General features: G+C 42.2%; 2 protein-coding genes across 7 annotated transcripts in view; both read right to left on the reverse strand.

Moving 5' to 3' along the window:
- Positions 1 to 10: 10 nt before the first annotated feature.
- exd2 (exonuclease 3'-5' domain containing 2) lies at positions 11 to 8,132 on the reverse strand. 3 transcript variants are annotated; one of them, XM_085391442.1, is made up of 10 exons: positions 8,028 to 8,132; positions 6,651 to 6,702; positions 6,077 to 6,502; positions 4,545 to 4,801; positions 4,312 to 4,438; positions 3,873 to 4,180; positions 3,613 to 3,719; positions 2,953 to 3,088; positions 2,336 to 2,716; positions 11 to 1,412 (listed from the first exon to the last, which is right to left on the reverse strand). In XM_085391442.1, the coding sequence occupies exons 3-10, from the start codon at positions 6,461 to 6,463 to the stop codon at positions 1,196 to 1,198; spliced, it is 1,920 nt and encodes a 639-aa protein (XP_085247568.1). In that variant the 5' UTR covers positions 6,464 to 6,502; positions 6,651 to 6,702; positions 8,028 to 8,132; the 3' UTR covers positions 11 to 1,195. The 3 variants fall into 3 exon arrangements, with proteins under 3 accessions (XP_085247568.1, XP_085247567.1, XP_085247569.1); XM_085391441.1 differs by having other exon boundaries at positions 6,062 to 6,502; XM_085391443.1 differs by lacking the exons at positions 6,651 to 6,702; positions 8,028 to 8,132 and having other exon boundaries at positions 4,545 to 4,821; positions 6,077 to 6,215.
- A 391-nt stretch (positions 8,133 to 8,523) lies between these two features.
- numb (NUMB endocytic adaptor protein) overlaps positions 8,524 to 25,746 on the reverse strand; it is a 46,177-nt gene continuing 28,954 nt past the window's right edge. The window contains exons 3-11 of one of the 4 annotated variants that reach the window (XM_085390882.1): positions 21,455 to 21,529; positions 16,633 to 16,665; positions 15,799 to 15,873; positions 14,483 to 14,623; positions 14,072 to 14,276; positions 12,967 to 13,263; positions 12,706 to 12,849; positions 11,495 to 11,626; positions 8,524 to 10,818 (exon numbers count right to left, since the gene is read on the reverse strand). In XM_085390882.1, the coding sequence (XP_085247008.1) occupies positions 10,064 to 10,818; positions 11,495 to 11,626; positions 12,706 to 12,849; positions 12,967 to 13,263; positions 14,072 to 14,276; positions 14,483 to 14,623; positions 15,799 to 15,873; positions 16,633 to 16,665; positions 21,455 to 21,529 (1,857 nt within the window). In that variant the 3' untranslated portion in view covers positions 8,524 to 10,063. Of the gene's footprint in view, positions 10,819 to 11,494; positions 11,627 to 12,705; positions 12,850 to 12,966; positions 13,267 to 14,071; positions 14,277 to 14,482; positions 14,624 to 15,798; positions 15,874 to 16,632; positions 16,666 to 21,454; positions 21,530 to 25,746 lie in introns of all 4 variants that reach the window. The other 3 variants (XM_085390881.1, XM_085390884.1, XM_085390883.1) reach the window with 3 other exon arrangements.

The raw sequence follows: 25,746 nt of genomic DNA on the forward strand, positions 1-25,746 counted from the left end.
ATATATGAAATGTTAAGAAAACCACTTTTGTACTCATTTTTACAGACTATTTATTAAACTGTGATTTTGTAAGAAATAAACAAATGAATGTGGCTGTGTCTTGTTTCGGGGGGGTGGGGAGTGGATGGAGGGTATAGGTGTGTTCAATAACTCATAAGATTAATAAACATCACTTATTTACTGTATCATTCACAGGAAAACATGAATAAATATAATGCAGCTGCTTCCATAAGGTAAATTTCTTATACTCTAAAGCTTTGCAGAGGGTTAAATCTTGTAATTTATCTTCATCACGTCCAAGTTGGCAGCTTTTCTTTACTGTGCAGTTTGGAATCTGTGAAACGACGTCGCTGTTAAACTGAAACGAGCTCATGTCCCGACACAGTCTCCAGTTAGGTTTAGGGGTTAAGAGGCACGTTCACACACGCCATGGAGAGGTCCCAGCCGTCCGGAGAATCGGCACCACGACATAAGCAGGAGTTTAAATAAATGACCAAGTGAAAGCCGCCAACTGTACTTACATTTTGTCTCCCCTGCTGCGATAAGTGTACAAAACCACAGACGCAATACATTCAAGCCCAGAAACACCTTGACTAACTCATCTTTGAAAAAAAGGAAATTGAGCAAAGATGGATTTTATCTTCATGGCATTCCCAGGGAAATTCAGTTATCATCTATTGACCTAAACCAGACAACAGAATGAAAACTTAAACTAAAAACAACCATCTCTCTGCAAAGCAAATCATTCATAATAAGCTGCTGGAGGTCAAGAATAAAGTAGCAGGCAGCAGCCTTTTCTAAAAATCTGTTCAAGATTTATGATTGTTTGGTTTTTTGTTTTTGTTTTGTTTAAATAAAAAAAGTCCACATGCGAACAACGTGTCCACGACATTGTAAGGTTAGTGTTTTACCTAGATTTCTCTCCACAGGTAGGGTCAGTTACTCTTACTGGAATTTGGCATCAATGTTCTTTGCCCAGTGGGGTCCTGACAGCAGCCACATACTATAACATTTCCATCCCTGCTGCTCAGTGCGTTCACGTGCTCACTAAAAAAAAAAAAAAAAAAAAAAAAAAAAAAGCAAAAGCAGGTTGGAGAAACTGATGGAGTGGCTGTTGAGTTTCAAAGTAAAAGAGTAAAATCCAGGTTTCCTATCCAGGTGCGAGGTCAGTCGTGCCCTTCTTGGAGATGGAAAGTCAGTTGAGTTTAATGGGCAGGTCCTCTCTGTATTTGCGAAGTAACTTGCTGTGATTGTGATCGATGGACCACAGAGGAGGGAGGTGGCGAGGCTGCATGGTGGTGAGGAAATGCTGCCTCCAGCGACGCTCCAAGACCATCAGTCCCCGCAGGCCTTGCTCAGCGTGCGCTTGCACCACCTTCAGACCGTGAGGCACGTACGCCTCGTTTAAAATCCTTCAGAGGAGAGAGGAGCGGTCAGAGAGAGCGCATACTAGCAAAAATGATCATGATACACTACATGCAGCTGTTTAAACGTACAGTGATGATTAGGACTCAACCAATAATTTGGTTCACTGAGTGGGCTGTTAAATTATGAATGCTTCTTAGCATATTTAAACTGGGAACTAAGTGAAGTTAAATGTGACTGTACACTTATGTTTCACTGTGCCTGTGATTGGCAAGTACACATCTTTGCACAAGTGGTTCACAAAAAGTATAAATAAATTCCTTATTCGTCTTACATCTGTGCATTTTTCTGTTATTTGACCACTTAAAAATCTCTGGGCTTGTTGTCCTGTTGCATGACACCGTTTCAGCCTAGCTTTAGTTATTGGACAGATGGCCTCACATCTGATGTTATTTGGTATACAGAGAAGTTCATGGTTGACTCAGCGACTGTAAAATCCTCAGGTGTTGGGTCTGCAAAACAAGCCCAAATCATCACCCCTCCACGACTGCGCTTCATAGTTTGTACAAGGTATTTGTGTTGATATTGTCCATCGATTATGGACAAACATCTCCCACTTTAGTCTCATCTATTCAAAGCACACTCTTTGTCTTGTAGCTTTTTCAGATGCAACTTTGCAAACCCAAACCATGCGGCCACATTTTTGTTAGTGAGAAGAGACTTGCTCCCGACTGTCCTTCCAAACAAGCCATACTTGTTCTTTTTTAATTGTCCTGTCACAGCTTTAACATTCAACATGCCAACTCTGTAGAGTCTGAGATGTAGCTCATGGGTTTTTTGCAGTCACTGCTTGGTTACATCAGCAGTGCTCAGATTTACTTAAAACCTAAACGCTAAAGTATTAAAATAATTTAAGGTATCATTAAGACAACCATAACTGACGTGTGATCACGTATCAGTTTAAACTCACTTAGTCTCCAAATTGGCCGCTTGCTGCAGCGCTTCCTCCGTCGCTTCCTCCGTCGCCCCCTCTTCGTCATTCAAATTCAGGAAACTCTTGATTAAAGCCTGCAGCTCCTCTCGCCGTTGTTTGGGGAGTCCTTCCCCGGCAGTGAGCAGAGCCCGAGCCGCCGAGCGTACTTTCCGTCGATCAGAGTCCTCAAAGATCCGAACTCCCTCCTCGCAGCCCTGAGGGGCAGAAAACTCTTCAGCCAGCTGCTGTTTCAGGAAGCTGTCGTGTACATTGGAGGCAGCGTGGCAGCTGGTGCACAGCAGCAGGATGTCATGGGAGTTGTGGTCCTTCATCTCTGTGGGAAAATGCCGTCTGTACTCATGCGGCACAATATTTTTCCTTAAGGATCAAACAAAGATGCATGTTAATCACGTCTGCAGTGATTTGGTGGCACCACAAAATAAGACATTTATACTTAAACAACACAAATGATCTTCTGAAGTTCAGAACAAACTGCCATTTGTCAAGCAAATTTGTTTGTTTTATTGGTTCTGTGCTTGAGATCAGACAAGCAGAACAAGTTCTAAGTAAACCTTCAATATAAATCAACTTCAAAGCGAATAAGTGTGTCAAACCTGATGTAAGAATCTGCTTTTCCACAGACCACACAGAGATTCTCCTTGGCAGTCAGGTAGTAATCCTGCTGCGAGTCAGGACGTCCCGACGGCTCAAACAGCAGCCTCACAATAAAAGGCTCTTCACTCTCGAGCACTGCATCACAAACGGAACAGCATCGGGTTTTCAGGCTATTCTTTGAACCTCACAGGGATGCAAATGCATAACAGTATTTACAGAGTTTGAGAAGAAAAAGCAACAAAACAAAAAACACACACATTGTATAGTTCACACTATTAATACTAATACACTTTTTTAAAATGCACAAATCTATACACTTTATACTGGTGGCCACTAGTGCTACTCCAGAGCCTTCCAGTAAACACACGTCGTTGACTTCCTCTTTGAGTTATCACTTTCAAAGAAAAAAAACAAACAAACAAAAGACCCTTGACCTATGCCCTGGATTGCACGTTTGAAATCAAAGCAGGCTTCATGTTGCTGTGAAGTAATGACTAAGAGCATGCTTTTTGTAAGGAAGGATGCTCCTGACCATTGCCTTCTCATAGCAAGTCCTTTAGTATATACAAAAAACAAAATCACAAATACTGAAAGGGAAAAACATTTAGGTTGTACTTAGGACAGCTGAAAGGCAATAAAGAGGGTTTTATCCAGCATACCTCCTATTCCTTTATCAAGGTACCATTTGGCTTTTTTCTTGTCACAGGTACACAGGGGTTGGCCATCTGGTGCATGGAGGAAACAGTTATCATAGAGGGGAGATTTCCTGGAACAGGCAGAGAGACACAGTATAAAGCAGTTTACATTCATATTTTCCTGTGCAAACGATGCCCCAAACTCACTGTACAGTAACAGCGGAAAACAAACAACTGCTCATCCTCATCTAAGAATGAGCTTCTTTGTCATTAATAACACTCACCTGGCGGAATACCCGGCACCCAGCGATTTCCTCTTGTGATTCTTTCGAGGGTCTGAGACTTGCTGATCTCCAGACTCTGGGTTTTCATAGCCTAACGACCTGGCCCTCCTCTTCCTGTCTCCATCACCTGCCCTGTCATCTCCATCTCCTTGGCCCTTGAACGGCACATCGACCAGACCCTGGCAGCGGGAGGCCAGCTCAGAGTAAGAGCTCCCACTGGAAGAGGCGGGACTGGCTTCAGACTGAAGGCCAAGGAGATGGAGGAAGAGAGCAATGGAAACCTGGGCATCTCTAGCAGCATAAGTCATCTGGAGCGAGCGAAGGGGTAAAGAAAATTATTTTGACAATACATGTTTTTGTTCGATTAGTTTGGCATGGCAGAAGAAACCAGCGTCTTGTCTGTACAAGTATAGTATTTACAATACAGTAAGATCCCCACCTGCTCCTTTGTCAACTGATCTGCTTCCCAATCACTGCAACGCACCTCTGGAGATTTGTCTAGAGAGATTTTCAACACATCTGCTGCCAGTGACTTCAAACTGAGTCCGTTACTTACTGAAGTTTGCCTAAAAGGGAGAAGGGAAAAGAAAAAAGAAAAAAAAAAGAAAAAGTGTGTATTTGCAATTGACACAAATAGTTTCGATTATAAGCAAGAGCAGAATTATTTTTTACTTTTGTCGCAAGGCAAGGTGACGCAGGTCAACCGTACACGTCAGCGACAAACCGTAGTCACGTGTCAGTCGCTTGCCATCTTCGTAGCAACCAACTCCCACTTTAAGAATGTGTGGGTTTCTGAGAACTTCCATTAATGTGTGCGGGAAAGGCTGCTGACTGCTGCGAAACGGTAACAGCCTCACCAGGATGCACAGACCCGAGTACGAGGCCATCTGTAGCAAGGAGACCACAGCGGCTTTGCCTTTAGCAGACACCTGTATCCAAACAACAGCAGCTGGGTCAGAAAACACAGAGACAGTTGTGTGAGGTGATGATAATGGATGATGCTTAAAAGGGAAGAAATCCACCACAATTGTGTAATGTCATTAATGTTTTGTAAAGCTCAAGGTGTTTGGTTGTTGGCAAGAACAAAGGAGGGGATTTATGCATCTACACCAATGACAGCTGGTGCAAAAACAAAAACTGTACACAGCCGTTGTCCCCCAGATTTGGAATATTTGACTGAAGTGCAGACCCGTCTACATACCTCGCGGGTTTACTGTTGTCATGGTAACGGCCGTGTATGTACCACCCGATGCTAATGCTAACTCGGCCATGGAGGAGCAATCAGAATTCCCATCCAAATGCAGTGCACATTATAGCTGGGGACTTCAACCATGCTGATTTAGTCAGTATTCCCCAGATTTGAACAACATATTAAATGTGCAACGAGGGGAGAAAAAAAACAAAAAAAAACAACACACTGGATAAAGCCTACAGCAACATCCTAAAAGGCTTGTGCACAGACACAGACCTCCAATGGAGCTCTACATCCCTGCGGTTTTAAAGAAGGCCCAACAGCGTCTCCACTTTCTGAGAATCCTCAGAAAAATGGACCTGAAGGAGTCTTCTACCACTGCTCCATTGAAAGTGTGCTGACATATTGCATCGGTGTGTGGTTCTCCAGCTGCACCACAGCACATAGAAAGGCACTCCAGAGGGTCATCAATATGGCCCAAAAAATAAATAAAAAAAATTAAAAAATCCTCTTCCCTCCCTGAAGGACCTGTACAGCACTCGCTGTCTTAAGAGGGGACGCAGCATCCAACGGGACTGCACACACCCAGGACACCGGGTGTTTAAGCTGCTGCCGTCTGGCAGGAGGTTCAGGCTGCTGAGGACCCGAACAAATAGACTCATGTCTAATGTGCAATAATAACAGTGTGCAATACTAATACACTTTTTTATTACTAAGTTAATATACTGTCTTGTGTTGCGTTGTGATGTGTCGTATCGTGTTATATGTAGTGCCAACGTAGGGCAGTTTTCCAATGTCATTGTATTATGTATGACTGTGCAATGACAGAGTTATCTTATCTTGTTGTCAGCTTTTAGGGAAAAAGTAGGAATTCCTCACAACCTGAACCCTGAACCCCATGGCCAATTATTCTTCTACATTTAGGTGGATTTTTCTCCTTTTTTAAAAAATAAAAAATAAAAAAAACATGGAAAAACATGCAAAAGGTATTTCTTACGGCGGAGGTCTTTACCCATTCACAGTCAAATCCCAGCACAGGGAAGACTGACAGTTCTTTTTGCATTATTGGCCACAACTGCTGCCACTCTTCTTCAGAGGTCACAATCACTGGTTTGATTCCCAGCAGGTGATCAGAAGACAGGATCCGGGCAGGAAGTGTGGTCTGGCACTGTACAGTCTGAAATTCATCCTTCACAACATGTGGCGGCTGTATGCATGTACACTCCACAGCTGTGACCTCTGTGGACTTTTCCTCAAGATTGTGCAAGGACTCTGCGACCTTCTGGATGGAAGGTAACCTTTTCCTTTTTGTTCGATACACCCGCCATATGAGCAGCCCTCCCAAGGTTGCCCCTAGTACTGCCGTTACAACAGCGGTTAAAGGTCCTCGATGAGACATGCTGACTTGTAATGATCCTAATCAGTCTGAAGTTCAAACCTAGAGCCAAAAACACAGTAGAAGCAGTGAGTGAGACGATCTGCAAGTTTTATTCAGCTTGTCTGTTAAAATAAATTGGGAAAAACAAACAAACAAACAAAAACAAAACAAAACAACAACAACACCAAAAACAAAGGAGATGACCTACCTTTCCTGCATCAGTGAACCCAGCTGTTGCAATTTAGACAGACAACGCGCATCTTTGGAACAAAACCAGCAAAGACAGGTTATTTTATAAATACCCTTCATAAACAGATCTATGTCTAGGTTTTTACTGTCTTAAAGCAGACAGATAATCCTCACACCATCAATCTCTGCCCATCAACATGCAAAATCCAGAAAATCAATGGCCAAGTTAATCATGTTTGGTTATTTTTTTATTCCAAGAAGCCAGACTTTGCAGTAAATTTTAAGCGCTCTTGAGCCATATGTTGTCCAATCTTTAAGGTAATACAAAGTTTTAATTTAGACATTAGCTGCAATTTACTCATTTTCAAAAGATTTTGATCTACCATTCAATGCCATCTAAAAAGGATCTTTTTAGCAACGGCTTCATTTTTCAATATGACAATCATCTGAAACACACTGACAGTGCAATAAAAACATACGTGGTTAGAAAAAAAAAACAAAAACAAAACAATGGAAAACTAGTAGTCATGTTTTGTCCTTAACATTGAAGCAGTGTGGGATTATCTTGACAGACTTGAACACCACGCAGCCAAAATCCAAATACGAGCTTTGAATGTCCTTCAAGAACAAAACTATGTCTGAAGAATATTTACAGAAATGACAACAAAGCCTGACTAAGAGAGTTCCGAATTTACTTAAGAATAAAGGTGGTCAGACCAGATGGCGCCTTCCAAGCAATACATGTTACAGTAAACATTTGCTCCCATTTTCCTACAAAATAAAAAGAAATGAAGCGTGACTCATGTATAGTTAGTAGCTGCAGCTCTTGATGGTAATCCTGCCATTATATATTTGCACGTGTCCTTTCGGGTCCTAAAACAGGATTAGGATTATTGGGGAAATTGGGGGACAAAACAAGGGCGAATTTAGCGTAACATCGGTCAACTTAGCTGACACTGGTTTGTAAGGATAGGCTAGAGTTATAAGATCACTGCAAAGCAAAAAACAGCTATTGTTAGTTGTTACAAAGAGCAAACACCTCTCGATCAGGTAAGCAGCCAGCTGTTACTATACCGTTTGTTAACACAACTTTTGCTAGCTTCCCTCTGCGACGTAGCTTCAGCTGAAATAAACATCGATAAATTCAGTTCTTCAAATGTCTATCACTTTTAAATGCAAGGCGTACCGCGAATTGCGTTCTGCCTCTAATCCCGTTTACTGTCCTCCAGTTTAGTCAAAGCAAAGTTTAATCAACGTTAGCTTGGTTAGCTGCTGGAGCTAACTGGTTAGCTTGTGAGCTCTTCAGCCCCAATACGTTCTTTAAATGCAACCTGGACGCTAATTTTTAAGCGCAAAGTAGCACCGTACATATCATCCCACGTATTCTGCAGCTTACCTTTACACTTTCGAACAACACAACGCCACTTTATCTCACATGTACACTTGTTTGCTGTGCTCGTCCATCTCTTCCAGAGTGCATTTATATGAAGCTGCAGCGCCACCTGTTGGGGGGATGGACCAATAACAGACCAGTGGAGCCCATAGAATTTTAGCTCTCTGGCAGTGCTGATTGGGTGCGAGCACTTGTAAGGTGATTGCCAACAGCTTTCACACATTTCTGTAATTAATATTTAATATTACATTGGTACAGTGGCAACTAATTGCTAAAAGAGTATGTTTTGTCAAAAAAACAACTACCCATTAAATCAAAGACACGATTTTTAATCATACAAAAAAAAATGACAAATTATCAATTTTACAACCTGAAACCAATTAATATTCTTCTTTTTCTTTTTAAATAAATCTATGAATATAATTTCACTTAATTATTTAAGAAGTTCATAATTAGTCATTCGTGTTAAGAGATTTCTCACATAGTGTATATTGCTTATAATCAAGAACACACACCACTTTTTCCTCTACCACCATAAATTTATTCAATCTTTTAGCTTCAGTATTTTTCCAAAGAAGTGGAACAAAGTAATGAAATAATTACAAAATGGAAAAATAGATCAGAGAATAGATCATATTCACAGGTTTGATTTAAAAAAATAAAACATGACAGAGAGAAAAAAAAAAAATCAGACAGTGAGAGAAACCATTAATATCTCCCTGCATTTTTCTGCTGCCCGTCAGAACAACAGCCGTCTAACGGAGGTCAGGGTAAGTCAGCATGCAGCTTCTCAGATCCTACAGTACCACAACTGACAAACCGTCGGCGATTGAGGTCACCTGGGAGGTGATGTCGAATCATCTACTTTAGTGCTTGTGCATAAAAAACTTTTTTTAAAAAGAAAAAAACAAAACAAAAAAAACCCCTAAAATTACCAACTTAAAACTTAAAAAAAAATAAAGAGGTGGATTAAAAACAAGATGACACATCCTACAGTGTTAAATAAAAACAAATAAGATAGTTACCACACAAAATGAAAATAAAAATAATGACAATAAAGACAGAAGAAGAAGTTAAACTGTCAAAAACTGAGCACAGGTAAGAGAGGCAACCAGTCGGGCACCACCACCATCGCTAGGTCCACATTGGATGTAAAGCATCTCACTGTAAATAGGGTATCATTGCAGCAACAATCAATCACGGGATGCAACAGATGGCAATAAAGAGACTTGTCTTCAAAAATAAAACAAATAAACACAAAAGTAAAGCAGCTGTCCCTTCACAAAATCTCTTTACATCACATCAAAAATTAGCACTGCCGTGAGCTTTGTGTACAGTATAGATTCTTTATAGATATATATTTTTTGTATAATATATACGATCATTTCTTGTATACACAAACATAAACTCGATTCATTGTAGCTAGCCTGTGCCTTTGGCAAGATTACTTACAACTCTTCTGTTAGATTCCAAAGCTATTTAAAATATACTTAATGCATAAAAATAAAGATTTTGGCATCGTCTCGCTCTATTCTTAAGATTCTGGAAGCTGAGTTCTCTCAGTACTGCTGCATTCCTCTGTCATGCCAACAGGGGGCGCTAGGAACTGGACTTTGTGAAAGGGAGCTGCCACGCCTGGGGTAGTGAAGGAAGCTGCCACACCTGGGGATGGTGGAGGAGCTGCGGGGAGTGGCTCGGCACAGATATTCCACAGAGTTATGACGACCTTGCGCTCCACAGCAGAAACAAAATAATACAGACAATGCCAATGAAATGCCTCAGGGAGGGGGAGAAGGGGGATACACCCTGTTTTTCATTTTTGTTTTTTGCCTTCTTCTCTCAATGTCACGCAGGGTTCTGCTCCCTTCTGATTTGCCTGCTGTTCTCTACAGGCTTCACCCCCTCCCCCTGCCGCCACTGAGATTTTCCACTAAAACAGAGCGAGAGAGGCAGAACAACATTCTGAGCTCTAGTCAATTAGTCAATTCAACCAATCCAAGTCTTTAACGTCCAGTTCTTTCTAACTTCAATCTTAGTGTTCAGAGCTGGATCTCAAAGGTTTTTTGTAGCTCAGTAGAGAAGGGATTTGTGGGGGAGGGTGTGGTGTGTTGGCGTGAGCGGCCCTCCAGGGCTGCCCACTGGGCCTCAAAGGCATCTTCCTGCTGCGGGGGAGGCTGTGTAGATGGGGAGGATGGAGCGATTCGAGATGGTGCAGCCCAGCTGTCCGCCCCGTTAAAGGTCACACTGTCACTGGATGGCTGCTGGGGAGCGGGGATTGCCGTGGTGGACTGCGGAGGCTTGATGAATGGGCTGATGTTACTGACAGGCTGAGCGTCATGCTGGGGCGTCGTGGAGACCGGGCCGGGAAACGGCTGGGGTTGTGTGGCTGAGCCAAACACATTAGCCACCATCTGTGAAGGAGTGATGCCAAACACAGGAACGCTGGGCTGAGGAAACGGCAGCCCATTAGCCATCGGGTGGGAGGCTGGAGCCTGAGCGTGGAAGGCAGGCTGGCGAGGGGGCAACATGGGCACAGGAGGGGGTATAGAGGGCAAAAAAGCCACTGGGGGACCAGAAGGTACAGAAGCCACGGGCATCGGCACAGGGGCAACGAACGGCTGGGGAGGAGGCGAGGCAGTTGCCAGGATTGGATTGGGCTGCGGGGCTCGGACAGATTTGGAAACTTCTTCTAACCACCGGTCTGCTTCTGAAGGTGTGCGTTTGTGGGAGGAAATAGCTGGAGAAGACGTGGGGGGCACTACGATCACTGGAGTAGGAGCTGACCAGTCACCTCCTGTCAGCAGAAAGTACAAGAATGAGTCTCGACCCAACATTTAACCGGAAAAAACACGAGACACTGCAACAGTGAGACAGAAGCAAAGGCAGGCAAAAAGAGTATCAGGCAAAATAAAAGTTGATCGTGCTACTGATATCTGTGAGCAAGAATGAACGAGAACCTTTTAAAGACCTGAAAGAAAAACACTTTTTCCAAGTTTAATCCTTGAGTTAAATGATCCATGAATGCATTCATTCTTAGTCTGATTTTTAAAATCTTTATTTATCATAATCCCACCCTGTTCTCTTGCTCTAAAGTGCTACAAAAGATTTGGATACCTCACCTGTATCTGCTTTAAATAACCGGGGGCTGCTAACTTACCCCACATCTGCCCTTTAGTTGCTGGGTTGTACTATTTAGGAGAGCAGTTCTATAGCAAGACAAGATGTTTTAGGGACTACTCTAATAAAAATCACTTCTTCCTTAGAGAAGACAGATCCTACTATGTGCTAATCTGTAGTAATCCACACCACCTTTTAAGCAAGCCATACAAATTTGAATGGTTTGATCAAATCTTGTCTTCTTCCCACATATTCAGTTTAACTAGAAAAAACTGCTCATCACATTAGACTGATCTTATAAGAATTATATTGAATTTTAACTCTCAATCCAAACCCTTTGATGAGCTGCTTACCTGTCCGTGCTGAGGCCGTTGCACCTGCAGGGCTTTTAGCCCATGGGTTAGTTTCTCGAGCGGGCAGAGCAGGGGGGAGAACTGAGGGGTTAGCAGTAGTGGCAGCAGGGAAGGCAGGAGTTGTGCCATTCACTAAAGCAAATAAGAGACAGAAGCTAGTACAAGCAAGCCTGTGCAATGGATGATGTCCATTGGACATGCACAATGTTACTCTGCATTTAATTAGCAGTCTAATGAGGCATAAACTGCACGCAAAATAAATGTTATTCACTAAGTTATGAGAAAATATGAGCAGCCACACATTCTCCAACTGCAAATTTAAACTGCAAGCAACACATTCATCAAGTTATTGGAAGCTGGCTGAACTTCTACAGAGCAGAATTACAGGGAAATTCAGCCAAACTGTGAGAAATAAACAACACTGATCATAAAAGTGAATAACCAGGGTTTTAGTGTGTGCTTCTATATTTCCCTGCGTTGGCAAATGCAAAATCACCAGCTGATTGAGCTAAACCATAAAAAACAAATAGTTAAAGTGGACCTATTATACTTTTTCTTATGTTTTGTCATATGACGACAGAGTTCAGTGACTGAACCTGGCATGGCTGTTGGTGCCAGACAGACTGGTCTGAGCATTTCAGAAACTGCTGATCTACTGACATTTTTCTACATGACCATCTCTAGGGTTTACAGAGAATGGTCCAAAAATATAAAACATCCAGTGAGCAGCATCAACAAGTTGAAAATGCCTTGTTGACCATCCCTAATAAGGCCTTCTCAGTCGCACAGCTCTGCTCGCTTGCTGATCAACCCTTCTGATTACAAGAGGCATCCAATTAGAATACATTTAGATTAAAAGGAAGCGGAAAAGAGCTAAAATGGTTTGATACATAACAATTATTTTGAGCTGTGAATCATACAGAGCTACTCTAGTATAGTCAAATAATAAAAATTATTTAATTTAAAAAATGAAACAAACATAATAGGTCCACTTTAAGCATCTTATCTGTTTTCACTTAATTGTGTGTTTAGTATTAAAAATAATCTTTAACTTGCAACAGGATCTAACTAAATATAACCTTTTACCAGTAAACAGCAAAGTTATTTCTCTACTACTTTTTTTATTTTATTTATTTATTTATTTAAATGCAGATTCATTCAGATCTTCTCACAGTACACACAGCTGATCGGAAAGTTTTACAGGTTTTTACCCGGTGCTACAGGAGACTGTGGGGATGAAGCCGGTTTAGGCATCGGCGCTGAAGAGAAGGGATCCTCTGGCGGTCCACTGAAGGCCGTGGCGATCTGAGTACACAGTGAACTGATGCTGTCACCTTCTCCTTCTAACTCAAGGACTGGAGGAGGTGCACATTAGAAAAGAGGTAAAGGTCAGCATAAGCTTATATGCTATAAGAACATGGTAGAAGTATTTTATTGTGCATATTTGCAAGGGCAGTAACAGTTGGACTCACCTGTGTTTTTCATGGGGAAGTCAGATTTGCGCTGCATAGTGGAGGGCAGGTCATTCATGCGCAGTGACTGCTGTCGTTTGAAGGGAGATGTCTTCTGACTAAGTGCCGGGAAGCCTCTGAAGGAGCTCTGCCTGTGGAGAATCTCAACTGGTGCGTGTCTGCGGGGTATCGCCTGAGGTCCCAGCATGGGCACTGAAAGAGGCGGGGACGATGAGGGGGACGGTGAACCGCCCGTCTGGTGGACTGACGAGTTTGTCACACTTGCTGCAGAGTTCCCAGCAACCTTCACTTCTGTCTCTGCTGTAAGAGATGCGCAACATTTAGACAACAGGCCTCTGCAGTGGTAAGAAATCACAAACAAATTAAAGCTTGTGACATCTGCCGATTTAATCAGTCATGCTTTTTAATCATATCTACATCTGTAATTCACTGTGCAACACTACACCCCCTCACAGAGAATGGCAGGTGTAGGGGTCTGAGAACATCTTAGAATAGAATAGAAAAGCCTTTTATTGTCATTGTACATCAAATGTAAATGTAATAAAAATGTACATAGTAGGACAGCAAGAATAAATAACATACAAGAGGAATATATGCAACAAGGGAAAGGCACAAAAGAGCTTGAAAGTAGAATATAGAGTCAGTGATGAAGGTTACTAAGACCATGGCTCAGATTGCTGGTTGGGTGGGCAGGGGTGGTGGGCGGGGAGGGGGGGAATAGTTGCCTATCCTTCCATCTTCTTTTGATGTTTTCTTTTTTTTTGGGTGCTTTACAGCGACCTTCTGAGTCAAATTACAAATCTGAGACTGGTGCGAGGGGGAAACTTTCAAATGAATGGTTATATATTAGCTATTGTACATTTAAGGCATTTTAAGGAGCCGCTAATCTGCTGCCATGGCTTTGTAAAAGAAAGAGGTTATGTAAAGCAGCATCAAACTACTATATGCTGATTCGAGCTGTGCTGGTTTATCATACATCTCATTTAAAATATAATCATAAACTTTTAAAAAGTCAATAAACTATTAAACCTTTTTTTAAATTGTGTGGAAGACAAACCGGTCGATCTAATCCTGAGGACGGGGAAAAACACAACTAGATACAGACCTTTTTTAGCATCTTGTAGCTGCCTCATGACTTCTTCCCGCTCTGCTGCCTCTGTTGCTGTAGTAACACGAAAGGAGCCCTCGCGGGTGAAAGTGGTTCGGTTAGTGTCAAAGGTTGCCGTGACCCCACACTCCTTTTCCCGTTTCTGTTTTCGTTCCAGGCAAGCAGCGAACGCACAACCCACAGCGTGACTGAGACGCTCTCCCTGAGAGAAACAATTCAAAAAGCACACTGAAGTGCGTGATATCAAAACGGCCATCTAACCTAAGTGATTCAGGGATATGACGGTCTTTTAAAAAAAAAAAAGGTTAATCGTACACCTCTGAATATGAACTCCAACATTTTTAATGTTCACTGTCAGTGATTATGAATCAGGAAAATAGAACTGCAGTTACAAAAAGGAGTCCCTACTGAGTCTTTAATGGCCATAAAACAATGGCAGATCCAGCGTCGTGTGGTGCCATCCCTGCAGATGTAAGAGAATGCCCGCTCAAAATTCCTGTCTGGAGCGCAGAATGACACCTTCTCTATTGTCTGGTCCAGAATCAGGTCCTGCAAAAAACACACACAACCTTATTATTTTTTGATGCCGTGATTTTATTGCTCAAAGGAGGTTTTCTGATCATCAAGATTCTCTCAGCCACTCCAAATTTTCCAAAACTGGAGTGTCTGTAGCTCAGGGGGTAGAGCAGGTCATCTAATAATCGGAAGGTTAGTGGTTTGATAAATGGCTGCTCTAGTCTGCATGCAAGGTGCTTTGTATTTAATATTGTTGCTGCTTTGGTGCTATATAAATAAACACCTGTAGTTAAGACACTCTGTTACCATTTGAAAACATGGGCTGAAAATGTTCACAGTAAATAATAACTGAATGAAAACGAGCCCAAAAAGATGGAACTAATTACATCCAGCTTCAGAAGGACGCTTGGAAGGAAGCTTGCCACAGTTAATACATTAATTCTAATAAAGCATAATCTAGACAAATGGCAATACAATTATAGAAAAGACAAGATCAACAGGGGTAGTACAGTACATGCAGAACTTCTTAGCAGTACTTTCTCACAAATTAGTTATTTTCCACAAAAGGAAATGTTCTACTCCTTCATTATTTCTCATTTAAAATATTTAAAAACCAGCTTGGTAGCATTCTTTAACAATTATCCCCAAGAAGTAAATTGTTAGCTAGAAAAATGTTATGAAAACCGAAATTAGTCAAGTTACATGCAGTGCATAGTTAACTCACCTAACACATGCATGGTGCATTTAACTTAAACTTATCTTAAACTACATTCTGTGCTCACCTGCATGAAATTGCTAGCAAAGGGTTTATTAGTAATCAATGGCACAAAGAAAAATAGATGGGAAAAATGTATTTTCTTTTCCATGTTATAATCTCCACAGAAACCACAAAAGACCATCAGCACTGGCAGTCTGAGGCTGTTGTCTGGCAACAAACTGATGCATGCAGTACCAGTTACTTCCAGCAGGTGTCAGTGGAACCTGTAATATGACCCTGTTTACCTGAATCTTATCTACAGGTGCACTAAGTACATATTTCCAGTGATCTGCCTTTTGGAGGTCACTAGGCTACAATTGTAGTAGCTTATCTTATTCACTGCTGAAGCTCAGCAGCTTCCACCTTTACAGCTGCTAAAGCTACTCGTAATTCCTCCGACTGTTCTTTCCTTTTGATCAAGGTGCGACAGGAGACCGGAGGGACTCATTACCTTTGTTTTGTCGTCTACAACACGAAGACCATCTGCCGACACCCACAACACAGCTCGCACAGGCTTCTTCCCAGCCTGGAAAACACACGACAGGGATGGAATAAGTTAAGAAACTTTTTCAATCTTTCCACATGCCTCAAGATTACTTCCCTTTGTGTTATTCCTTGGAACCTTCTCATAGAGGGGTAAGGAAGAAAAAAATATATATATCAGTCAACACACACACACACACACACACACACACACACACACACACACACACACACACACACACACCTGTAAATACATAGAAACCAGCAGGTAAAAAGACAAAAGAGAAGACAAGTCAGGAGTTGTTGCTTTTTTTTTTTTTTTTCTTGCTTTTTTTTTTTCTTTTTTTTTGGGGGGGGGGGGGGGGGGGTGTCACACCGTAGGACCCAAATTTAAAGCAAAGAAGTCGATATGAGACAGTGAACCCCATTGGTTAGAACAACAACAATAAACAAGGAAATGTTCATTCACAAAAAAACTGTTCATTGTTCTATTCTTGGTTCAAGGAAGAAGAGCTGAAGGGAGAGAGTCACGCATGTTAATACCACACACACACAAACACACAACAGAAAAGTGCCCTGCCCCAGCCTAAACCGCCCCACCTGCTCACAGCCACATGCATCATTACGTTTGTCTCTCCCCAGACAGATTCCCCCTGTATTATGAACGCGTGTGTTTGTGTGTTTTCTTCCAGCCTTCAGATGTGATCAAAGGGTGAAGTGTGAGAGGAAGAAAAATAATAATAATAATGATGATGCTAATAATAAAGAGAAACACACTCAGACACACAAAGCAATAACTTACTTTTGAAAAGAATCCTTTGAAGAATTTCCTGTCCTGGAAGTGGATATGGTAAAAAGGGGAGGGTGGGTGAGAAGGGCGGAGGAGGTGGAAGGAGGAACAAGGCATGAAAATGTTACCTAGGAAGTCTAAAAATTGTCGGGAGCCGAAAGTAAAGGATTGGATTTGGTTTATTTTTGGTGAAGCTGGGTTATGTGTGAGAGTGAGTGGGTGAGGGAATGGATCAAGTAGCTCCATGTGATTCCACAATGAGAGAGATGTTTCGATGATGTGTTTGATGATTACTGTTAGTAACACCACAATGGAAGCAAGAATACCCCTGAAAGCAAGACCTCCACAGGCAGAAAAACCACCCAGGAAAACGTACAGAGCCGTCTGAACAGAGGTGATAAAGATGGCAGATCATTAGGTTTCTGTCTGTGGACGTGAAATTCCTGAATCCCTTTTCGTTCTTTTTCCCTCCGATTCCCGGATTGAGACACTTTGCATTGTTGTTCAGCAGACAGAAACAAATTCCCACTGACAGCAGTTTGACCTCTGAGTCAAACCTGTGACTGTTCAATGGTCAGCCTGAGTCTGGAGTCATGTTTAGGCTTCCACAACCACATCAAAAAAACCAAACCAGACCTGGCCTAGTCTTAGCCACCCCACCCTCCCTCTTCTTTCACCCACTCCCCAAGAGTTCCTCGCCTCCCCGTAAGCTCTGAAAAGGAGTACCACTCCGCTCCTGTTACACAGCCATGGTGGAGACGGCACTCCAAGCGCCATGTTAATGCATGATTTAACATGTTAACCAGAACTGGAGATTCATTTGGAATGAGCTAAGCGATTGTTAGGGTATGTGTGTGTGTGTGTGTGTGTGTGTGTGATTGTGAGAGTGTTTTACATTTATGTTTGAGAGAACCACACAGACATGCTGATGATAGCAAAGCCTGCAAAGTTAGTATTAGTATGCTATGGTTAGGGGGAAAAAATCTCTAAAGGGTTAAGAGGAATGTGGAGGGAGGAGGATTTCGAGGCATTTCTCTGCATTAAAAACCTGCTTAAAAAGACAAAAAAAAAGCACCAACAAAAAGGTAACACAACATTCAAGTATTCAATGTGTGAAGTGAGATGGAACTAAAGTGAATCGGAGGAGTTTTGTGAGCAGAAAGGGTAGTTTTTAAATAGATGAAGGTGATTCCAACAAGACAAAAAATAAAAACAAAGCTGTGTAGCCAACATGATCGCTGTAGATAAAAAATAATAATACGTTGAACATTGAGTATTTTAACTACTGCCTACAGTTACAACCTTTCATTGTCACACCCAACTGGTGGTTTAAAGTCATTTTGCCCTCAAAACAACGGTAGCCACCAACAGGATGTGTAACAACGTATTGCACAGCTTGTGCAACATCGGTCAAGCTGCTGCTTTCTGCAACAGCTCACACCTTACAATATTTGTCACAAGGATGAAAGAAATCTCTAATGCAAGACAGCATGCTCTTAATCCTGGACAGTGGATTATTATTGATGATATGTGGCTTATTTACTTATTTTTTCCTTCATGAGATCAGGTTTGTGGTTTAAAAAAAAAAAAAAAAAAAAAAAAAATGGCACCGAGACCAGAATATTAATAGTGGGGGAGGCTAGCACAGGAAGTACTTTAAAAGTTTGCATCACAGAAAGCACATATTTTAATTGTTTTAGGTCCACCGTCAATGATACATCCTCAGGCTACTGGGCGTTCATGCCCAAATGCAACTAGGTCTTCTAAATGTGTCAGCAGTTCCTCGTGGAGTGCCTCACCCAGTCTGCACAGAGGTAACACGCCAACGCACTATCATCTCCTGAGTAACAGCAAAAACATTCACACATTCACTCAGAATACACTTCAAATCCCCAGGCTGCTGGCCAACAACGACAGGAAGTGATGTCACGATGACAGGAACAAAAAAAAAAAAAAAAAAAAAAAAAAAAAAAAAAAAAAAGGCAGCGTGGAGGTTGATGGTGGTGCAGTGCAGCTTTCTTCTCCACTCGCCTCTGCCCCACCTCCTCCCATGTGAGTCACGGGTCAAAAAGCTGTGAGAAAACTCTTATTATCGTCCCAAAGGCTGCTGGGAATGCAGCGGCGTCGCCTCAGAGCTGTGGCTGTCACACTTGCAATCACACACACCGGCTGAAAGGCTGGACCACCAACATGCACCCTCAAGCACAGTGCACATACAAGGACATCTAAACACATTTCTTTCTCTGCAGTTATTTCTCACGGCACATCAGCTTGTTGTCATTGGTTTTTGTCCGTTTCAAGACTTTGTGCCGATGTTGGCTGACTGTATAGGTAACGTGGCTGCAGTTAGCTGACTTTCAGAAAACAGCCTCCCCTCATCGACCAGGAGCAGATATTAAGTGCCTACAGGTGTGGAGCCTGGTTTCTGACCAATTTAGTTATTAGTTTCTGGAAATAGAGCAATATTAACTCGCATGTCTCTCCAATGGTAGGGACTGTATTTGTTGCCTGGCAACAGTCTGCTTATTAAAGCATCAGTGAGGATGAACTTGGATGTATCAGGGCCTCGCTAATTGTATTTTTGTTTAAAGGGTCGCCCTGGTCTCCTCTGACAACCTAACTTTGACGTGGATCATTGGCATCAGGGGGCTGCTCTCTGCAAGGCTGTTTACGCAGACTTGTCCTGGCATCACGGGCTGCGTTTCAAACCATCCATTAAGAACCTTTCACTCCAACCTCATTTTCTCAGCAAAATGCACACTTCGTATGCTGCATCACGGGGTCACAGTACGGCAGGCTACAAACACTACAAACCTACTCTCATCTACTGACTGAAATGGAAGAAGAATGATGGAAATGAGGGGCAGACTGACACAGTACAGCAAGACTCATTTCTGTTTGCTGCTCCACTGCTTTGAGCTCCAGTGATGAATGTTAATGCCAGAATAATAATCCTCCTGCATTATGAATTTTTTAACTGTGAAGACTTAGTATCACTATGTAAAATCTATGGGACAACCCTAAGGAACACAACAACAATGTGCACCTCAAGACGGCGGCACTACAATGAGGAAGAGGGGAAACAGATCTGCATCCCTGCCACTGGGAAGGACAGGCACTATGTTGGAACACATTAGCAGTTCTCAAGCCAGTGGCAGATTGTTTTCCGGCATTTCCTGTAAGACAAGCCATTCAGGGCACAGGTAAAGTGCCACATCTAGGCCAGAGCTCAACATTTAGCAAGAATATAATGGCAGCAGTTAAACTACAAACAAACGTTTTGGTTTTTCTAAACACTCCCAAAATATAGTTTTGCAAATACATAGTTTTGAGAGTGTTGGTGTAAAATACCGATCCTGCAGATCAATGAAGCCGTGCATCTGGCCATTTACACATAAGGCTTTTGGCCAGTGAGGAAAGCGAGGGCGAGCAGCAGCGGAGGAGACAGGGGAGGAAATGTCATTAGGCTGAGGAGGGTCAGACAGTCGCAGCCTGCAGGAGGACGGGAGGCAGAAACACCCGCCTCTCCTCTTGAGTTGGCTCCATTTTGTCGGCCTTGTTAAAACGACTGTAACTCAATAAGAGCTCGCGGCCTCGGGCTCCGTGTTAACCACGTGACCTCATCAAGCACCAGTGTGTGCACGACACTGATGTGTGTTGTATCTGCAGTCGACCTTTGTGCATTTTCTGTACACTAAGAGAACAAGTGTGCTGCAGGGCATGCAGCATGTCTGTCTGCTCTGCCTCTGGGTGCACTTCGCCCTGTGTGCGTACACATTATCCCACTATGAGCTCCATCTCAGTGTGCATGCTGTGCAGCGAATGTCGACAGCTGCATCCAAATATAAGCAAATGTGTGCTCACGTATGTTTCGTGTCAAACATTTTCCTCCACAAGTAGCGTGTAGAATGTCTGTTGTGTTTTCTAAAAATATAACAAAATGTCAGTATGCAAAAGTGAGAAGAAAGACCCTTACATATAACTGTAAGACTGCGTGTGAGTGCACAGTCTCTTATTTGTCTTGCATTTCAACTAGCATGTTTTTCTGTATAATCATTCTAAGAAAGGGTTCTCACAGCTCAAGCAGTCTTCAGTAGTTTGTTGAGCTCGACTAAAAGCCGCTTTTTCACAATAGTGAGAAGAAGAGGCATTGATAACAAGTGAAACAGGGTGTGAATTCTCAATTATTCTGAGTCACCTCAAACTGAAACCAAAAGCTGTCAGCAGACACGTCGAGCGGGAGATTCATTACCATTGCTGGCAAAGGAATCAAATTTACGTCTGCGCATGACGTCCTCTCGATCATACAGAGGCCGACTGTAGCAGCAGACCTGCCGACTCAGGTTTGGCCCCAACTACAGAGAATCAGCCTCTTTTGCACCGAAGAGTTTATGACCTGGGTGGGGCCTTGGCAAACAACTGACAACGTGGAAAAGCAATAGCGCCATTGCTTTCCCCGTCCTTCCCCTCCTCCTGCTCCTCAAACTGGAATTTGTTCCTTTTTGCGCAACTCCGCCGGAATCTGCTCCAGCAGGAAGTACGTGCTGACCTGCTCTGGCTGAGAGTGTGCAGAGAGAGCCAGACAGGAGAACAATCGACACACTTGGGCCTCTATGTACTAGAAAGCTAAGTAGGAATAAGCAATGATAAAACTCTTGGAAGGAGAGTAATGATAGCTAAAGGAGGGCTACCTTAGAAATAGTTTTTAGGAAAAGTCAGTAGGATGTTGGGGAAATAGAAAAGTAATGGAGGAAAAGTTGAAAGAAAGAAGATACAAGTAGGAAATAGCAGCCTCATTCCTGGAAGTACAGAAGATATTTCTAGTGAAACCTACCGTCTTCAACCGTTTTACTGCATCTTCACAGATGTGCATGCCTCTGGATTCATCCACCTCCACATGTCCCAGGTACTGCAGGGCACAGAGAAGTAGATGGACAGGAAAAAAAAGGAAAGAATGAGTAATGCTGTGACAAACCTTTCCTGTGGCCATCTCTGCTGACGTTTAACTAAGGCTACAATAATAAACTTTAGAATGAGATTAGGTATTTAAATGAGCTCAGATTGTCTAATATCCCCGGTACCCGAACGCTGGTGATTTATACACCTAATTAAATTCCGTTTTGAGGTCAATTGCAGTCAATAGCTCCCTAGCTGATCTCTAATTTTGTCCATGGAGAAAATGATAACCCGTTCATGAGAAATGTATATGGGCAAGTGTGTAGACTGTAGTGTGTGATCCTGTAAGGGGACACGAGGAAGATCAAAGAAGCACGCAAAGAGGCAAAAACAAACTGCCCCTTCCGATCTCTTTGTGAGCTGACGGAAACAATGTAGGCTGTATATTTTATCTTTTGAGCTTCACCACCTTCCAGTAATGGCTGGCTCATCGCAACTCTAGTTAAGACTATAGCAGGTTCCAGGTTGTTCCAGGTTATTATGCAATAACTTGGCAGATGCTCCTACAGTATATTACTCCAAGGCTTCCCACAGTATATTGTTGCTGGAGCAGGCTGCTTCACATGACTCAAAACTGCCTGTACTGACACTTCAAGTATAAAGTAAAGAATAACTTTGAAGTGCGAGCAGTGCATTTCAGCTTGTGGCCTTCAGCAGGGTCATCTTCATCCTATCCTGTGGCTTGTGAGTGCAAACATCCTGGTTTTACTGTGAAGTTGCTGATAAAGCTGTAGCGGTGACCTTTTCGGACAATTTTCCTTCTCGCTGTACTTTGGAAGTAAATAAAAGGTCTCCAGTTATGTTAGACAAAGTCAGTACACCTTTTAAATCACACAGAATTACAGTTCATGGGGAAGAGTCATTACCCCATATATGCCAAACATTTATTGAGACTAAGCTACGGTAATTAGAGACGAGATATGTCAGGGTTAGTCAGATTCAGCACTGGAAGCTGCACTAAATGATCGTCCACATTATACGTTCCGTCCAATCACCAATTTCTCGGGGGAAACCCTGTGCTCCTGACTATGGAAATACTCGCCAGGAGTGAAAACCTTACGTGAGTAGGCTGAGCTCCAACTGAATGAACAGAAAAGGCTGCCGCTTCCTGCCCGACCCTTCCCGCCCCTTTCAGACCTGAAGCAAGATCACGCCCTGCTGTGTGTCACTCCAGAGGAGTCACAACCTTGACTACTCCAGAAGCCATTGTGCATGCTGAGCTGGAGAGGAAGTCCTTACCCTTTCCTTATAGATACACATGCTGACCCACGCCTTTCACCCCCACCCTCTGGCCCTGCTATATTGAGCGTGTGACGCAACTGCTGTGAGTCATACTGTCGCCGTTTTGGAATACACATGCACGTAAACACACATCGATGCATGCAAACGTGCAAGGTGTTAAGGACAATAGTGATGCGAAGAGGCAGCTGTGGATAGTGAGGACAATGAAAGCAGCGGGGCTACTAATCGGGGATCATCCAGAAGGATGTGGCAGAGGTGAGATGAATAAATGCAGGGGAGACTTGAAGTGTCACAACAGATTCTTCATTATGGCGTCTTACTCTGCTCCATTAGTAAATAGCTGCCAGCAACAATCTGGGGGCTGAAACATTCACATGTAACAGAAGAAGAACTCCACCAAATAAATGGAAAATAATAGAATTTGAGGAGATTTCTGCAATTTGGTTCTGAAATTCAGATTTGTGTGTGGGTCCCTTCCAGGATTAGAATCACTTGACAACTATCCTACGGTGGGCTACGATTAGATGAAGCTAAATAAAACAAACTTCAAATTTTTCCAGCAGTAAAAGGCCAACAGAGCAACCATAAACAGAGAAAGTACTAGGGCTGCTTGATAATTGCAACAATCATAAACGTGTCTATTGCTGGTCAGTAATTATATCTATTAACATGGTTATTCATTAAGTTAAATGCATTGAATTATTAAACTGTGGGATGGTTTCACTGAACTTTATAGCTAGGTCAAATTAAAAATGTAAGAAAAAGGGAGAGTTTTAAGGTTTATCTGGTTAGGATTTGAGGTATTTTTGCCAGTTTCCAGTCATCAGAAATAAGAGCAGCCCTTTGGGCAGGCAGTACTGTAGCTACAGGGAGAGAAATGTACAGCTGACACTCCCAACCAACACCTCTGTCTTACACTACAGAAAGCAGCACCTACAGGTCCCCGTCAATAATTCTTCCACAGTTTTGCCCATTGAAAAATTCAGAGAAATTTACTACTTCTAGATAGATTTTGGTTCAACAAAAGGTTCACTTTTGTTTGATTTTTGGTTCAAACTGATCTAAACTATGAAGGAATTTACAATTTTAGGGGCATGTGAAAGACCCGCCACTATAAAAGAAAGGAGTGTATATCCTCTGGATGTGACCTGGGAATTAATTCCGAGAACTTGCTATAAATCAGTGTCAAGTGACAGTGCAAAACAAAATTCAGTCCAATTCCATAAGCAGCCTCACAAACGTCTCCGCTGGTAAACAGCACACACAAGCAACTGAATCTAATCTTGCATCTGCCACCAGCCTTCAGCAGTCATAAGGCTGATCTTTCCATATGAAAAACCAAGTCTACATGTTTATGCCTTTCACCATCACCTTGAATTATAATAGACATATTTAACATTAAAACAATTTGCTTATACATAAAAAAAATGTACAAGCACTACGTAACAGGCCCTGATAATGACAATTAAACTCATAATCTTCTTGCCAAAGGCACTACAGAATGGGTGGGTATTCTTCTTCTCCTTCCCTGCATGTCCTGTCCTACCATGTATTTATTACTCTGTATTGTAGCAGTCTGTTATAATTTCACCACAACTATTCACACACAGACAAACATTCATGCAGAACGGGGCTCCTCTAAGGCACCTAGAGCAGGAGACAGGGAGCAGCAGGAGGGGGAGGAGGGATACAGATGAGTAGCATGGTAGGTTGCACCATTGCGATGAAAGCCAGTGTAAAGGTGGAAAGAAAAATACTGGTGGAGTAGTGTGCGTTTGGCTGCAGAGATAACATAAGGACAGTCAGGTTTTTTCCCCCCCCATTTACCTAAAGTATCTGGCTTCTAAGTCAGTGGCTACTTTTACACCTTCACTGTGGTAATTATGGCTAATTATTACTTTTCAAACAGATACAAACGTTTTGTAAATGTCACAAACCTTTTTCTGTGTTTCTAAGTCAAGAAAATACTATCAAAAGTTAAAATATTCTATTATTTTATTATACCAAATAACACAGCTAATACTCCTTAGCCTTGCTGAGCTAAGAAAAACATTATATTAACAAAATCCAACTTACTTTGCACAACAGAATGAAACTGACGTGCGGTTGTCAACAAAGGGATAAATGCCTATTAAAGAATTTGCCATATGTTGGTAATCCATGATTAAAATATCTCTTAAAATATGAACTAAGGGTTAGGGCCATAGCAACAAAATCAAAAATTATGTGCTCATAAGACCTACATTTCTTATATAAGCATATAAAAGATTAAATACAATTAGCGTGAAGGGTTTTCTGCTCATCTTGTTGGAGAAAATTAGGATCTCAATATTCTATTCTGGACTTCGTGAAAGCATCTGGACAAGCAATTCTTTTTAAAATGAAGACCGTTTATGCAATTCCAAGAGCAAATTGCTCAATATTGCTCAATAAAAACTACATAAAGGGAGCACATAGGCGACATCAAATTAAAGCTTGTACATTTGCTTATGCATAATTTACATCCACTGAACAGCCGCCAAGCTTAGAAATTCTGAGGTAAACGTTCCCTTTCATGACTCTGAAGTCTTCAGTTCCCTTTTATCCCGAGTAAGAGGAGGATTTGAGCCCATGTGATGGGAGGAAGTGTACCGTCACACTTCTGTTTGCAAAAGTAGGAGGGTTTTGTTGCCAAAATAAGGTGAGATCACCACTTCATCAACTGCTGCACAGCAGGGCTGACTGCCATTTCACCATGTCCCCGACTTATCTTGCCAGTAATGAAACATTTCTTTCAATTCCACATATTTTTACTGGGGATTCAAGGGGTTCTGATACTCCTAAAACACAAAGTAATTGTGCACACACATCCCACAGGTTTGTTAGACTACAGCAGATAATCCCGCAACCTAGATAAAAACTGTGCTCAAACTCTCTGAATGGTTATGA

The sequence above is a fragment of the Rhamphochromis longiceps genome, linkage group LG19 (assembly GCF_057381845.1).
Source record: "Rhamphochromis longiceps isolate RC_006_pf linkage group LG19, R_longiceps_female_GT1.1, whole genome shotgun sequence".
Lineage (NCBI taxonomy): Eukaryota > Metazoa > Chordata > Actinopteri > Cichliformes > Cichlidae > Rhamphochromis > Rhamphochromis longiceps.